Source organism: Osmerus mordax, chromosome 19 (assembly GCF_038355195.1).
Source record: "Osmerus mordax isolate fOsmMor3 chromosome 19, fOsmMor3.pri, whole genome shotgun sequence".
Classification (NCBI taxonomy): domain Eukaryota; kingdom Metazoa; phylum Chordata; class Actinopteri; order Osmeriformes; family Osmeridae; genus Osmerus; species Osmerus mordax.
In genome coordinates, this window is record NC_090068.1 from 10,013,927 (window position 1) to 10,029,420 (window position 15,494).

The 15,494-nt window shown below is 42.3% G+C and overlaps 3 protein-coding genes across 3 annotated transcripts; 1 reads left to right on the forward strand and 2 right to left on the reverse strand.

Annotated features, from left to right (window-relative positions):
• Positions 1–2,096: 2,096 nt before the first annotated feature.
• Positions 2,097–4,292, reverse strand: cldn3c (claudin 3c). Its single transcript, XM_067256644.1, has one exon. It carries the CDS (start codon positions 4,157–4,159, stop codon positions 3,506–3,508), a length of 654 nt encoding a protein of 217 aa, XP_067112745.1. The 5' UTR covers positions 4,160–4,292; the 3' UTR covers positions 2,097–3,505.
• Positions 4,293–6,460: 2,168 nt separating this feature from the next.
• Positions 6,461–8,224, reverse strand: cldn3d (claudin 3d). Its single transcript, XM_067256884.1, has one exon. The coding sequence runs from the start codon at positions 7,975–7,977 to the stop codon at positions 7,306–7,308; it is 672 nt and encodes a 223-aa protein (XP_067112985.1). The 5' UTR covers positions 7,978–8,224; the 3' UTR covers positions 6,461–7,305.
• Positions 8,225–13,227: 5,003 nt separating this feature from the next.
• Positions 13,228–14,460, forward strand: LOC136962950 (claudin-4-like). Its single transcript, XM_067256885.1, has one exon. The coding sequence runs from the start codon at positions 13,428–13,430 to the stop codon at positions 14,088–14,090; it is 663 nt and encodes a 220-aa protein (XP_067112986.1). The 5' UTR covers positions 13,228–13,427; the 3' UTR covers positions 14,091–14,460.
• Positions 14,461–15,494: the final 1,034 nt, after the last annotated feature.

The following is a 15,494-nucleotide window of genomic DNA, read 5'->3' on the forward strand; positions in this document are numbered from 1 at the left end:
TATTCAACTCTGCAGACTTGCTTTCAATGCCAGTCCTTCCTTGTTGTGTGCTCTTGAGAGCTGAGAATAACCTCTAAGATTCCTATCTGGTCTCTTTCTGATGGATTAAAAATGTAAAAAAAAACATGGATTCATGCTGACTGGTGGAGAAATCGTTGCTCACCCTACGTACTAATAATGTGGAGTAGTATACAAACAAACACATCAGTTGGTTTGAATAAATCTGTGTGGCTTAGTTTAGGGTCAGACAGTATCTCTCCTGAGATTGTTAAACGTTATCTCACAAGTTCAGTCCAGAAGTACATAACACTTTACCGGTGTGTGTGTGTGTACTTATTTGTTTTTGTAAGCTACTACATCCATGTTAGTACAGTAATGTATGATTGACAGGAGTGTGACTGATTAGACCTCTATCTGAAGATCTTTAGTTGAACAGTGAGGCTTCTCTTCATCACCGACTACTACGAGAAGATGTTACGTAAGATAAGCCACCTTGCTTTCATCAATGACAGATTGTGATCTCATATCTGACACGTTTGCAGTTGAAAGGCACTTGAGGTGTTGGCATCTCACAACCACACAATCGTAGAAGTAAACAATTCTCTGATGACCTTAGGTTAATGCGGGTCATTTGGATTATTAGACTAGTGTCCATATCAGTGGTTTGTTGGACTTTGCCTACTATTGAGCACCTTGTTATTGGGAAATCTGTCAGGCCAGCCAAAGGAAACTTGTGAAAAAATGTTTTTTTCTTTCAATTTATTTGATTCCTTTTTTTTTTTTTACTTGGCAAAGATAATGTGTCCATGCGCTTTCCAATTCAGTTTGGCTGAATGTAATGCTGTGGTGATTAATAAGTATACAGAAAATAATGAAAAACACATAAAGTGGGTTGTGTTCCAGCTACCGTTTCTTATCCCTTTCTCCTGTACAGGGAAGAGATGACCTCTATGACCACCTCAGGTTTAAGATAAAGGTGTGGCCATAGAGATATATATATCTATGGGTGTGGAAGTCCCTGGAACATTTTTACACATTTAGTCATTTTTAGCAGACGCTCTTATCCAGAGTGACTTACAGTAAGTACAGGGACATTCCCCCAAGGCAAGTAGGGTGAAGTGCCTTGCCCAAGGACACAACGTCATCTGGCACAGCCTGGAATCGAACTGGCAACCTTCTGATTACAAGCCCGCTTCCCTAACCGCTCAGCCACCTGACTCCCCCGGAACATGGCTCCCATGGTGACCGTGCGTGTTCCATTGCAACCCATGGCGACTGATATTCATGAATACCGGAAAGAAATATATTAAGAACAAGGGTGATGCCAGTTTGTGTGTGTAGAATTAAAGTTAAGGAGTGTAATTGGAAGATAAGGTTCCTCTCTGAGGTATTTCCGGATGAACATGAGGCAATAAAACATGTTCCCTGGAGCCATCTCTACCCATGTTAAATTTACATCGACATGGCTTTATGGTTATGATAGTTTCGGAACAACCCCTATCTGAACCCATGTGGTTAAGTAAGTCAATGACACAACAGGATCCTGTGAGGGACAAAAACATATTGTACAACGTACACCAGTATTTTACTTCATCTTTTTAGTACTTTCTATGTACAGTAAATGTTCTTTCCTCACTCTCTGCTTTACATAGGGAAGTTTAAACGAAACGACTCATCCGAACACAAAGGAGATACTCTGAAGCGGTATCACTTCCTCAGAATATTTCGGAGGAGATGTGTGAATGGCGTGCAGGTGTGTGCTACTGTGTGTTTACATATTCTTTGATATCCTGTTATCAGATAATGCAGTCAGTTTATTGTTTATTGTTAAAAGGATCCCCATTAGCCTTCACCAAAGTGGGACGAGCTAATCTTCCTGGGGTCAAACAAAAAAATAAAAAAACATAATAATTACTTAACATTATTCCTTCCAAACCAAGATTCTGTGCTGTAGTGTTTGTTTTGAGTGTTACTAGTTTTTGTTGTCTTGACTGCAAATCTAAGCCATATCTAAATATGCATGCTCTCTCAGAACAACCCACACCCATCCGAACACTCCACATAATCAGAAAACACTTCACACTAACAAAAAAGCATTGACCTTTAAATCTTTATTGTGATCTGGCTTAAAATAAAGACAACTGAACTATTGTATACCAAACCATAACAAATGTATTGAAAAAGAGAGGAATTGAAATGGTAGTAATCCAATAAAAAGTAAAATGTGTTAATTTTGCTTTTATACATTAAAAGTGTAAATGTGTAACATAAAATTCAAGGACACACATATGCCCACATACACATACCATAAAAAGACACCCTTACACACACGCACACAAACCCACACACAGATACACACATCCTACAAAGACACGCACATCATACAAATACAACCATACATATTCAAATGCACCTGTGAGGTACTATTGTAACTACCACTCCTCATTACCAAACAATTCCTTTGGTTCCATTGTTTGCGAGAGGTCTGGACTACCCCCTCAAGTTCTCAAATTACTGTAGCAACACCACTATACAATGACAGTAGTCATCTATTCACAACTTATGGTGCACAAAAGCCCAACACAATTTACAGGAAAATATATTACAAAAATAACAGGAAAATATGCTTCACAGACAGTAAAGAACATTTGCCTTTTAAAGAAAAAAACAACAGAAAGTAAAATAATACCATCACCATAAAACACATTCAGTGCTTCACACAACACACACTGCAGCCAGTTCCTAAGTAGAAGAGTGAAACTGCAAAGAGGAAGAGGCATCTACAATGTCACGACCTGAGGCTTATCATCTTCAGTTTCTGTCCCTGCAGAATCTATCATAACCAAATACATACAACCAAATACATGCAAAGTACACAAAGGTACACACACACATACACACACACGTACACACACACACAATCACATAACCAAATCCATGTAAAAAAAAAAAAACTAGTGAAAACTTCCTTGCCATTATCAGAAAAATAGTAGAGTTTTAACTGAAAACATTTGTGAAACATCATACCATCCTGCCAAAAGCTACTAAGACACAAAAGAAGCTCAAACATATGTCATGACTTCATACAACTTTAGGGTTGCAATAGTTTCTTCTCATATGTACATAAAACTAAAGGTTTAAGGCTTAACTAAAGCAACAAACGTTTTTTTCTTTTTCCTTCTCTGTGTTTCACAGTAGAGATGAATTACAGTACAATCCTTATGATTATACAAGTAGCCTTTGCATTAACAGCTTCTACTAACACAAATGTACAGCATTTGGCCCTACAACATTGACAATGAACATGCATGCACTCCCAAGGAAAAGCCAAGCAATCAACCCAATACTCATCCCTTCATATCGGAGTCTAGTCAGGACCTTTCAGCCCTGTATGTCTTCTCAGACAGCAAATGCATGTGCAGTATAGAAATGCCTTCGTTTCCATCTTCTCCGCATCTTCTCTCCATCCCAACATCAGGCTGGTGGGGGTGAAGCTGCCTTTCCTTCAGACGTAGTCCTTTCTGTCGTATCCCATTGCTCCCCCGCTCACGGTGCGGGGGGCAGAGTAGCCCATCCGTGGGGGCTTGTACCTCTTCTCACTGGGAGGGCAGGAGGTGCACAGCAGGGCCCCCCCGATCAGGAGCAGGGCGGCGGCCCCCCAGCCGATGTAGAGAGACGCCCCCAGCTCCCTTCTCTGGGCTTCGATCAGGAGGGGGTTGTAGAAGTCACGGATGACAGAGCTGGCTGACCAGGAAACAGGAATGAGGACCAGGATACCAGCCAGAATGAAGAAAATCCCAGAGATGATCATCACTTTAGCTTTGGAGGCCTCGTCTTCGATGCAGTTGGTACACTTGGCCCCGACTATGGAGATTAGGACCCCAAGAACCCCGAGGATGATGGAGACGACAATCATGGCTCTGGCTGCCTGCAGGTCCTGGGGCAAGGCCAACATGGAGTCGTAGATCTTACACTGCATCTGGCCTGTACTCTGAGTCACACAGTTCATCCACAGACCTTCCCAGATCACTTGGGCGGTGATGATGTTGGATCCAATGAAGGCTGTGACCCTCCACATAGGCAGGGCACAGACCACGATGGCAATGATGAATCCTATGACTCCCAGGGCGATGCCCACAATCTCCAAGCCCATCGACATCCTGTGTGGATGGTTGTGTTCCCTTCACCAGCTCTTAATAAACTGAAATGTGAATTTAGATAGGATTTTGTACCAGCTCTTTTCACCCTGAGGTATAGTATTGTTTCCTTCTTCCTGATGTATAAGTAGGGAGTGGTGTTGCTTGGTGATGCTGCCACAGAAACAAAGATCCTTTATTGCCGTGGGAGGCGAGGGAGGAGTTCCCAGATGATGTCAGAACAGGTATCTTGTGGATCTTCACAAAACAACACCTGCCCACGGTGGCTTACAGGGTTAAGCGAAGTAGGGGGATGGGATGAAAGGGGAGGAGAGGAGAGGAGGAGGGAGTTTGAGTTTCACTGATGACATGACGCTATGATGATTTCAACCAGGAACAGAGAGAGACTCGGCTTAGTAGGCAAGGGTCTACAACTGGACACTGGTATGTTTAGTATAGGAACTGCAGCCTTGATGTAACCTGATGTACAGGTACCTTAGCACACTCCCACCCCCCTCAAACAATGGTGGAGATGGAGAGGCTTTGTTGTCTTAGAAACAATCACCCCAGAGGCTGTAAACCAGAGAGCCCCCATGCCCCCTCCTTCTTGCATGCCCCTAGCAAGAAAACAAGAGACAAACAGAAGCTTTAAGAGCAGGCCGCTGTGATATGGTCAACAGTTTGTAGCCCTTTCTACATAGTTGGGTCTGTGACTACCTGTCACACAGACCCATTCTCTTGTGGTCATAATGAAGTTTGTTTGGACCTATGCTTCCTGGTAATCAGGAACTTTAACAAGGGATTGGTGAAGGAAAACCTGAATAACTGCTCCCAGTGCAAATATGACCAGAGCTCACATGTCGCTCTGACTCCTTTAGCACACAGACTATTCAATCAGCTCGGTTTCGGTCGCATCCTACCTACACAAGCCCCTTAGGTTATCAATATCCATAATAACTGTGAGATGGCCCTTAAAACTGTAACTTAACTAATTAAAATATTGTTTTTTTTTCAAGTGCTGTTCAGACCCACATTTAAGGGTACTGCTTTATCAGTAATGATACTAATACAATTGTACTCCAAAGGGTTTTCAGAGAGTTTCCTAACAGGGACAAATTAATGACATCTTTGAAACTCTTTCCTCCTGAGATGAAGACCATACATTTACATTTAGTCATTTAGCAGACGCTCTTATCCAGAGCGACTTACAGTAAGTACAGGGACATTCCCCCGAGGCAAGTAGGGTGAAGTGCCTTGCCCAAGGACACAACGTCAGTTGGCATGACCGGGAATCGAACTGGCAACCTTCGGATTACTAGCCCGATTCCCTCACCGCTCAGCCACCTGACTTCCTACAGAGACTGTGCACCTGCTCAACCACAGAGGAGCTGCTTGAAATTTCGGGAGTCAGGTGGCTGAGCGGTTAGATAATCGGGCTAGTAATCAGAAGGTCGCTGGTTCGATTCCCGGCCGTGTCAAATGACGTTGTGTCCTTGGGCAAGGCACTTCACCCTACTTGCCTCGGGGGAATGTCCCTGTACTTACTGTAAGTCGCTCTGGATAAGAGCGTCTGCTAAATGACTAAATGTAAATGTAATGTAATGTAAATTTCAAATGAGGTAAATGCTATCAGCATCCACACCAGCCAATCTGTCATCGGGCTGCTCAGACCAGCTGGCCTCATCTCAAATGAGGCCTTCAGCACTTAATACGAATAACAACTTTTCCTATCTTTTTTTTTGTTCACAGAAATAATCCTCTGACGTAATACCAACTGGAAATCTACCCACCACCGAAACTGTGCAGCTCTGTATGCAAATGTGTAGAATTGATGCATCAAAACCTGTGTTTTCTTCCATTCTGTTCAGCTGTTCAGCTTCTTTTTTTTTTTTACTTCATCTGTTTGAGTTCCTCAGGAACCCTAACCCTAAAAACAAGTCATGAAAACAGAAGAAAACAATTCCACTAATTAACTACAACAGTATCCAATGGGCAAACCGTTTTTCATAATTCTGATGTAATTCAGCTGATTTTCCCAGCCTCTGATGTTGGTAGCTACTAGGCTACTGTGTGCTAAACGAGGTTCACTTAATGTGTTTTCTTTCCAAGCCCTTTTCTCTCAGTGTCACTTTGAAGGGTATTTCTGTCCTCCATGTCATCTAGAAAGTAACATTTCATAAGATAGTATTTTTCAATACACATACTGTAAAACAACCAAGTGTAAGCAGAATGTACTTTTTTGGGGAATACAACATGAATTAATTACACAACAATTACACGTGTATTTTACTAAATGTTTATTATAAACATGGATCAGACACTATTTTAATCCATCAATGGTAAATTATTTTAAGTTGCATACATCATCTAAAACTCAAAATCAGGTATATGCAGTATTATACAATGACAATAAAGTGAAAAGAAAACGTCATCAAAGAAATGTCAATACAGTTCAAACTTTGAAATAAAAAGTTTGCAACACCTGGTAGTAAAACTGATTTGTTATCTAAAACAAACGATACTCCCAAACCAAACAGTCCTGGTCAGATGCACTTTGCCCCTCATATTCTTGGTGTGCTTCACCTACAGTCTGACCTTACAATGATGCACCAAAATGCATCAAAGCATATATATATATATGCTGAATTAGTGTTGTTCATTGTAAAAAACTAACAAATTGAAAACACTGTGAAAACACAATAATACGCTGTCTTTTTCTACAAAGTGAATTGTGTCGGAGTGTGTCAAGTAGCTGCATAAGGATGATGCACTAAATAAACTAAATTATGCACCATATATACAGAACCATAAATGGCTTCAGTTTAAGATACATCCAATTGATCAACTAAATTTCAATTAAAAGTATTGCATTAGTATCACACAGGGCTGCTCATTAATTCATGTTTATATGGCACCAAAAATATTTCACAACGCATGAGAGTAGAAAATATGTTTTTCATTTAAAAGGGCAGTTAAACAGACTGAATGAGAGTAAACCTGATTCAGAGTTTTTGGTTAGCATCCTGTCCTAAAAATAAAGAGTCTTCCTATTCCTCTGGTCATTGGAGGTAGAAACCTGCCTTTCTATTCTTAGTTCAGCCCAAATGCGCACTGTGATCTCTGCTTGGCCCTTCTGCATCTCCCCATCCTGTCCCACGGGAGACCCTTCTCACACATAATCTCTCCTGTTGTATGAGCTGGGGGCCACTGACCTGGCAACTCCGGAATATGCCATCCGACTCTGGGGGGGTATGGTGTATCTGGTGGGTTTATCCTCCTGGGGAGGACAACTGCAACAGAGGATGGACCCCCCGACCAATAGCAATGCGGCTGCTGCCCACCCCAAATACAATGCGGCGCCGATCTCCATTTTCTGAGACGAGTGAATGATGGGGCTGTAGAACTCGATGATGATGGTGTGGGCAGACCAGGAGACGGGGACCAGTTGAGACAGAGCGGCCAGGATGAAGGCAACGCCGGAGGCCACCATCACCTTGGCTTTCACACCTTCCTCCTCAATACAATTGGTGCACTTGGCCGCCACCATGGCAACCAAGAGAGCCAACAACCCCACAATGATGGAGACCACCGAGAGAGCTCTGGCTGCCTGCAGGTCCTGGGGCAAGGCCAGCATGGAGTCGTAGATCTTACACTGCATCTGGCCCGTACTCTGGACCACGCAACTCATCCACAGACCCTCCCAGTAGACCTGAGCGGTGACAATATTGGCCCCTATGAAAGCGGAAACCCTCCACATTGGCAGAGCGCAGCTGACCACGCTCAGCACCCAGCCCAGCACCGACAGAAGGACACCGACCAGCTCCAGAGCGAACGACGCCATGGCACACTCTCACACACAGCTCTCAGGATGGCCTGCTTCTCTTCTTTCGGCCTCTAGGTCAACGGCACCTCTTCCTTGTTGTTCTCTGGTCTCCTCGATGATCCCCTTCCTGTCCTTTTTTTTCTCGGCTTCCCACTCCGGATAAGCGTCCTTCCTTCTCACTCGAACCTGTTCTCCTCTGTCAGTTGCTTGCTCGCACGCCCCTCCTCAGATCTTTCTCTTTCCCTTCTGTTCTTGTACAGTGTAACACTTCGATTGACAGTGTTCTCGGGCTCCCTGTGTGTTCGTGCTCACTTGAAGATAGCCTTTTCACTCTTATCTATATGCCTTCTATTGCAAAGTCGTCATGCCCACCTACAAGGGATGACATCAGACGCTGCAGCAGGCCAATCAGGTGTGTCCTGGGCATCGTCCTCATTTGTTGCCAGTGTGTGTGTGTGCGTGTAAGTGTTTGTGGGTTTAAGACAGCGATACTGAGACAGAGAAATGTGTGTTAATCTCTCATATGAAAAAGGTTTTATGGTTTAGTTAGTTCATAGCAGCGCAGGCTCCCTCCTTTTTATTGGTGTTGCAGGGTAATGAATGGCCAAGCCAGAGCTTGTTGTGTGGTTGATTGGTAACCATGTGAGGATCAGGGGTGGGGTGCTCACAGATAGAATGAATTAGTGTGTACATGGGTGTTTGTGTATAAAAGTAGGTAACTGACTTTCTAAGGGAAACCGGAGATTGCAGAGATGAAATGTTCAGTTCAAGGTTAGTTTCACATGTACTCTGAGGAGACACCAATGGTTCGAGTGTAGGCCGGTCACATTCTGTGTGCTAGTGCCTGTGGTAACACATGGACTGGTTGAAATCAAACCAATCCAAATCCTCACCTTAATCAGTTTCTACTGTATTTTGTACATAACCTATTTAAACATAAGTGGAATCTCTCTTCTCAAAAGTATGTACTTTGTTCAGTTCTCATGTATCTAATTCAAGGGTGACTTTGTGTAGTTGTTTTTATCAAGGTCGAGATTAGTGTTTGAAGAAGTGGGGGGTGGAGTGGAGAGAGGTGAAGAGGTGGAGGGGTGGGTGTTGAGGAATGGATGGGTGGGGTGTGGAGGAGGGGTGAGGTGAGGGGTGGTGGGAGGAGTGACTGAGTGTTACATTTATACCGATGTTTAGGCAGGTCAAACTTGGAACAGCCAACTATCCAACGAGTTATTACTGTTGGCATAATTATTATTATGGCAACTCTGTTGGCCTAATACCTAGAGCAGAGAGAACATAAAGTTTTTGTCTGGAACAGGCCCTAAGCACTGCTTGTCCAGAGACAAGCACAAATTGTACAGTAAATACCCACCCAAATACAAACCAAATTGATTTATGACGACCCAAAATGCTGACCAACTGGCTATCAAAATAGTTGTTTTCGGATTAAAAAAAACTGAAGTCTTCCATGTCCAGTGAAGGTTGAAAAACCTGCGCTATCATAATTCAAATCCAATGCACTTCTTATCTTATTTGCACATGCACGTTATCACATTTTAACACAGCAATGGTAAAAGCCAATAAACTATTTAATAATGTAAACATAATATGTCATTAATAATTTATCATCTCAGATACAGAATGTGGTTTGATTAGGTTTCAATCAGTCAAGCCTAATAGAATATTAGCAATTACCCTTAATTGTTTCCCCAATAAAATAAGATGGGGGTTTTTAACCCTCTTCAAAATAATATATATATATATAATATATTTCACATCTGAAAATAAGACAAAGGTTGTTTTTTTACTGTTTGACTCAGTAAGAGAAGATAGCCACAGGAAAAGTGCTGCACCTTCTCAGTATCAATATTGTATCTCTCTATTGATCGACCAGGGACAATTTCAACCCTTGTGTTTGCAAAGTCCTTTATGAGGTTTCAGGAAACAGCCTGAGCTGGCACACACTGGCGGTTGATTAACAAGTTTCAGTTGAGTTAGCAGATAGATCATCGGCGTTCTTTCACATTCCATCTGTTTGCTTGTATACTTCCCCACACCTGTAAGTTCAGAGTGCAGCCATTGTCCTTTCAAGGAAGAACACACATAAAAAGTATGGCATAATGGGTGCAGCACTAACCTAAATTTAGAGTCACCAAATGAACTTTACAAGAGAGTAAAAATAAATTGGGTTTAAGGGAATCATTTTCCTTCATGAACTATGGATTTTCAACCTTGGCTTGCCAACAAACTATGCATGCTTGCTATATATTTTCAACAAACTTTGTTATTTCATACGTTATCTTTGAGCAGCTAGCGTGTTCCTGTAGCTATCTTTAGTAGGTCAGATCACTGGTTGGCAGATCCATTCTTGGTGCCCCATGAACTATGAGATATCCGTTGAAATGGAGGACTTGTATTTTATGTTCCCATAAGATTTATGGACACATAAAAGTGCCTCAAAGTCTCACCCACTGACTGGACTTGGCAAAGCCTTGAAAATCCCCCCATCCCTCATGTGGACCTAGCCTTGGGGCCTCTACAAATGCTGCCTTTGTGCAAGCTGTGTAACTTTTTTGTTGCCATGGCAAACTGGATGTGACGTGTATGTTCCTCTTGCAGTTCACACATTTGTGCTAAGACTTTTTGATAACTGATAAAACTCAAAAATCCTTTGCTTCCTTTAGTTCATGAAGCTATATGCTCAAACCATTCATGTTTATGAGCAGTCAAGCAAGATTACTTGACTGGGGTTCATTTCAGGACAAATATTCACATTTCCTTCTTTTAGCATAGTCTGAAACCAATGGATCTCAATACCTAAGTATTACAAACACACACAAACACCTGCACATACACACACACACACACCATACATCTAAGATCGAAACTGAGAGAAACAGAGCACTCACAATATAATGTTCTCACGTTGGCCTACACAAACATTTTAAAACAAATTGACTAATCAGTAAGATACTGCCTCCCTTTGGATACATGAGAGAACTGCAGATACTTCAGAGTCCTTCTGTTTTGTCAGATTTAGACATGAAAGGTTAACTTTAGAAGTGAGTAGCTAAGACTGTCCGAGGGACCAGAACTCCCGCTATCTGATCCAGCAAGGGGTCGTTGCCTGTTTACCTCTCTGGTCAACAAACCCTGTCTGTTCTGTTCTCACAATCTGACTACAACTGTCCTTCAGAACACGCACAGAGGATGCATTCACTCTCAAGCTAACCAGTATTTTTCTCTCTCTCTCTCTTCTCCTTAAAGTGAACGAATTTTATTTGTACTCTGTGAGTCTTTTGTGGCTGTCAGTGAGCCAATAGTTGGATAGAACAAGTATTCAGAAGCCCGTCTCCTCCTCTTTGACTCGTCAGACTACCACAGATCTCGTTGGGATGGATTGTTTAAATCATGATAATTAAATTAATTAAATTCAAGAATCCCACATACTACCACCTGTAGTGAGGTGTGACTACTGCTTCAATAGTGTGGAGACACCCACTGAGGAACAGGTTTGACTGGTTCGGTCAGGTGCATGTGTCTAACCTACAACCAAAGTAGGAACCAAGTCTCTGTGGGAACAGTCCTCCCCGATTAGATCTTTGTTAAAACGATTTAGAGCTTCCTTGGAACATAGCTTCCATGGAATAATGCGAGAAAAGTAATTGTCAAATTGTCAAGCAATTGTTGAAATCTAATACTTTAATAATCGTATTTAATGTTCTGATGAAACATGTTATACTTTGCTCTCAGCTAGTTTAGAGCCAACGTTGTTTCAACCATAGATAGAAAGGTTTCAGTGCTCTGTAACAACTTGTTAAAATGTCTGCCAATCTGAATTTTTACCAGCAGTGAGCTCACAATGTCCAGTGAATGGGCGTTTCTGGAACAACCATTACTATGTTTCACTGCTTCAAGAGGATAAGGTTCATGGGGAGGATAATTTCGGGGATGTTCTTTTGGCAGGGTAGTGCCCTTTACCTCATCAACATCTTGTTGATTGCCTCTATTACTTGGCCCACAACTACCAGCTGGATGAAGATATTGTGAGTCAGTCACCTCACCACTGGCCACAGAAACTACAGGAGTACAACTGCTTGGTTTAGAGGATGTGACACATCCAATAACACCTTTCACAAAGCTAAGGCCTTTGTGCTTATGAAAAAAAATAATTGTTTATGTTATTATGACATACAGAAAACAGTTGGTGTACTGTACAATGGGCCACAAAGGCAAAACAATTACATAACAGTTGTCAGATCAAAGCAGAAGAAACTGAGATGTATTTTGCAGCTCAATATATAAGTTCCTAATATAACAAAAGTTTCCATGACAAACATATTTGTTTTTACTTTCACTTAGTATTCCTGGGTATAACATAATCTTCTCTCTAGTAAGTTACTGATACATTTCTGATAGAACAGATGGGCAAGGACTGAAGCAACTCCTATCTTCATTAGCTAAATAAAGATGCCAATGACCAATGAACAAACTAACAATGGTCATTGTTCTTTTAAAAGACCAGATAAGGATCAATAAAATAGGTACTTCCTCTCTTCCATCAGCTCCATTTTGAAGGTGGCTATGATTGCTCTCAACATTGACCTTTAGTTAAACACGGACATTGGCTAAAATATTTTGTTATCCAGTCTCTTTGCATAAAACTGTGGATTACATACTACATTTTATCCGTCCTGTCACAATAATATCTAGGTTTTCAACTAAAACGTTGCTGGGTTTTGATTGATAATACTCCACAAGCATGTGTAACCATTATTCTAATACAGTCCCTAATGAGTATAGGGAAACTGTGCATCACTGTGACAAAAGTGTGACATATGACATCACAAAGGACGTGACCATATATGGCATGATATGGTAGTCGTCTGAGTCACTGGAATTTGGAAGACAGTTTCTGCTAGTCTAACCCCCAACCCCTCAACCCCCACCCACCAACTGAGACAAACCAGATGGGGGAGGGGCAGGGAGAAGTAGATTGAAGAGGAGAGTAATGTTACTGTTATAAATTACATTTTATAAACATTGTTTATCTGAAAGGAGAACATACTCATTCGATGTGTTACAAAAGCTAAAAAATACATGAAAATGCCTGTCCTGTTAATGAATAATATGACTGAGGGTGACAGGTGGGGGAGGGTGAGCGAGAAGGAGGCAGAGGCAGAGGCAGGGAGGGGTGATACCTGACTAGCAGGTTGGTGGTGGTGAGGTGTTTTTCCTACAAGCCCTCCCCTTATCAGAAGAAGCCATAAGTACCTGCTCTGCTATTAGTCCTCCCCCATTTGTAGACAGACAAGAGAAGCAAACACATCCACAAAAGTACAAATTTTCTTCAGCTTACAGTGAGGGAGACAAAGAACTGCCAGGCCTACGTCACAAGAGAGAGAGAGAGAAGATAAAGGACACAGACCGACTGGACTTGATTTTAACCAAAACAAAGAAACAACAACTAATCCAAGATGGTGTCCGCTGGGATGCAGATGCTGGGTACAGCCCTGGGGCTCATAGGCTGGATTGGAGCCATAATAGTGTGCGCCATGCCCATGTGGCGTGTGTCAGCCTTCATCGGCAGCAACATCGTCACCTCGCAGACCATCTGGGAGGGCATCTGGATGAACTGTGTGGTGCAGAGCACAGGCCAGATGCAGTGTAAAATCTACGACTCCATGCTGGCCCTCAGCTCTGACCTCCAGGCGGCAAGAGCCTTGACCATCCTCTCCATCGTGGTGGGCATCATGGGCATCCTGCTGTCCGTGGCCGGAGGGAAGTGCACCAACTGCGTTGAGGACGAGGCGTCCAAGGCTAAAGTGGGTGTAGCCTCTGGGGTGACGTTCATTGTGGCCGGAGTGCTCTGTCTGATCCCCGTCTGCTGGACAGCCAACACCGTCATCCAGGACTTCTACAACCCGCTCCTGGTCAGCTCCCAGAAGAGAGAGCTCGGGGCTGCGCTCTACATTGGGTGGGGGGCCGCCGCTCTCATGCTCATCGGAGGTGGCCTGCTGTGCTGCAACTGCCCTCCCAAAGAGGATAAGATGTCCTACAACGCCAGATATAAGGCGGCTCCCAGGTCAGGACCCAGGTCTGAGAGCTCGGCACCTGCATCTGGAAAGGACTATGTGTGAATGGACAAAGACTACTGAGGTCTGTCTTTGTGTACAGCTGAGATCAGGCAGAACTGTGTATTGGGGCAGTCAAATCCAACACTGCTTGATAGGGGGATGTATTTTTTAGGGGAGCTTTGCAATGAAAAACTCTGAGTTTGTGGGTTGAGTAAAAGTTACATGAGCCACGCCTAAAAAAAAAGAACTGAATGTTTTGTCTTCAGTTATGTACTGGTATATAATTATTTTTGACATGTTGTAAGGTGTGTATGTAAATAAATGTTTCTGTGTTTTGTACTTTTCACTGTTTATCCTAATTGTGTAATCTTACCTTATGAGGATTGTTTTCTTTTTACAACACACAACTATTAATAAATACTTTTTATTTTTATATGTGAATGCGTTTGTGATTCAGTTTGAAAGTGTATATGAATATCAATTCTTTGAGATTGTTTAGTAAGAGAATCGAATCTCCAACTGTTTCAACATGACCAGATACTGTCGTGTAATAGGATTTTATAAGAAACCAAGGCCCTGTTTGCCACAAGTGCATGAGAACTTGAGAAGGATCAATTTTCTTTTCTTCCAGATCAGGTCTAGGTGTGGCAGTGCGATGGAGCAACGGCTTGTTGCTTGGCTTAAAAACCGGTTTGGGTGCAAAACGATGATCAATAGAGGTGTTTTGAATTGCACCATTTTGCAGACTAGAAACGAATTTAGTTGCTGTTATGTAGAATGTAAAATGTAAAATGCCGTCAATTAGACATTTGTTTATTGTGGGATAGAAATGTCACAGACACCTATCATTTGGCTGTGGCAGATACCGTCTGTGTTCGCACAGTGTGAACTAAAAACATTCAACAAAACATTGCACAAGACGCAAACTAAATAAATGAATACAAAGTTACTGTCCCGTACAGATGTCCATTGTTAAGAAGCCTTATGTTGGTTGGACAATCGGGATGCGCCGGATTCACCGTCATAGATAACGATTTATAGGCCACTTATAAAGAACATGAATTGGCCCGGAGTATACTAGTGCAATCAACACTACTGAAATTACGTTCAGTGTCAACTGTCAATCTCAACCGTTTTTTTAAACAAATATAAAAGGATTGGAATAAGCAACCATGCAAGAATGCAACTAATTAAGGTTTTCTGTTTCTGTTGCTTTTCTTTTCACTGTGGGGAACTTGTTATTTGTCTCTAAACAGGTAGGGTAGGCCTACTAATGCTAAAATGCAAAACTACACAAATTCACTGACATTCACTGATTCACTTCGCAACGGCACTTAGCCCCAGGGGTGTTGCCATTATTTGAACTGAAGAGGTAGGAGCAAAAGCAGGCCTGCCCCTGAACAGGTGTTCAGGTGAACGTGCTCAAATGAGGTTATCTCCTTAGTTGTCTATTTTGCCCCCTGCAGC

Coding starts and splice junctions, on each gene's coding strand:
- cldn3c (XM_067256644.1), bottom strand. CDS start 4,159: ATGTCGATGGGCTTGGAGATTGTGGGCATCGCCCTGGGAGTCATAGGA.
- cldn3d (XM_067256884.1), bottom strand. CDS start 7,977: ATGGCGTCGTTCGCTCTGGAGCTGGTCGGTGTCCTTCTGTCGGTGCTG.
- LOC136962950 (XM_067256885.1), top strand. CDS start 13,428: ATGGTGTCCGCTGGGATGCAGATGCTGGGTACAGCCCTGGGGCTCATA.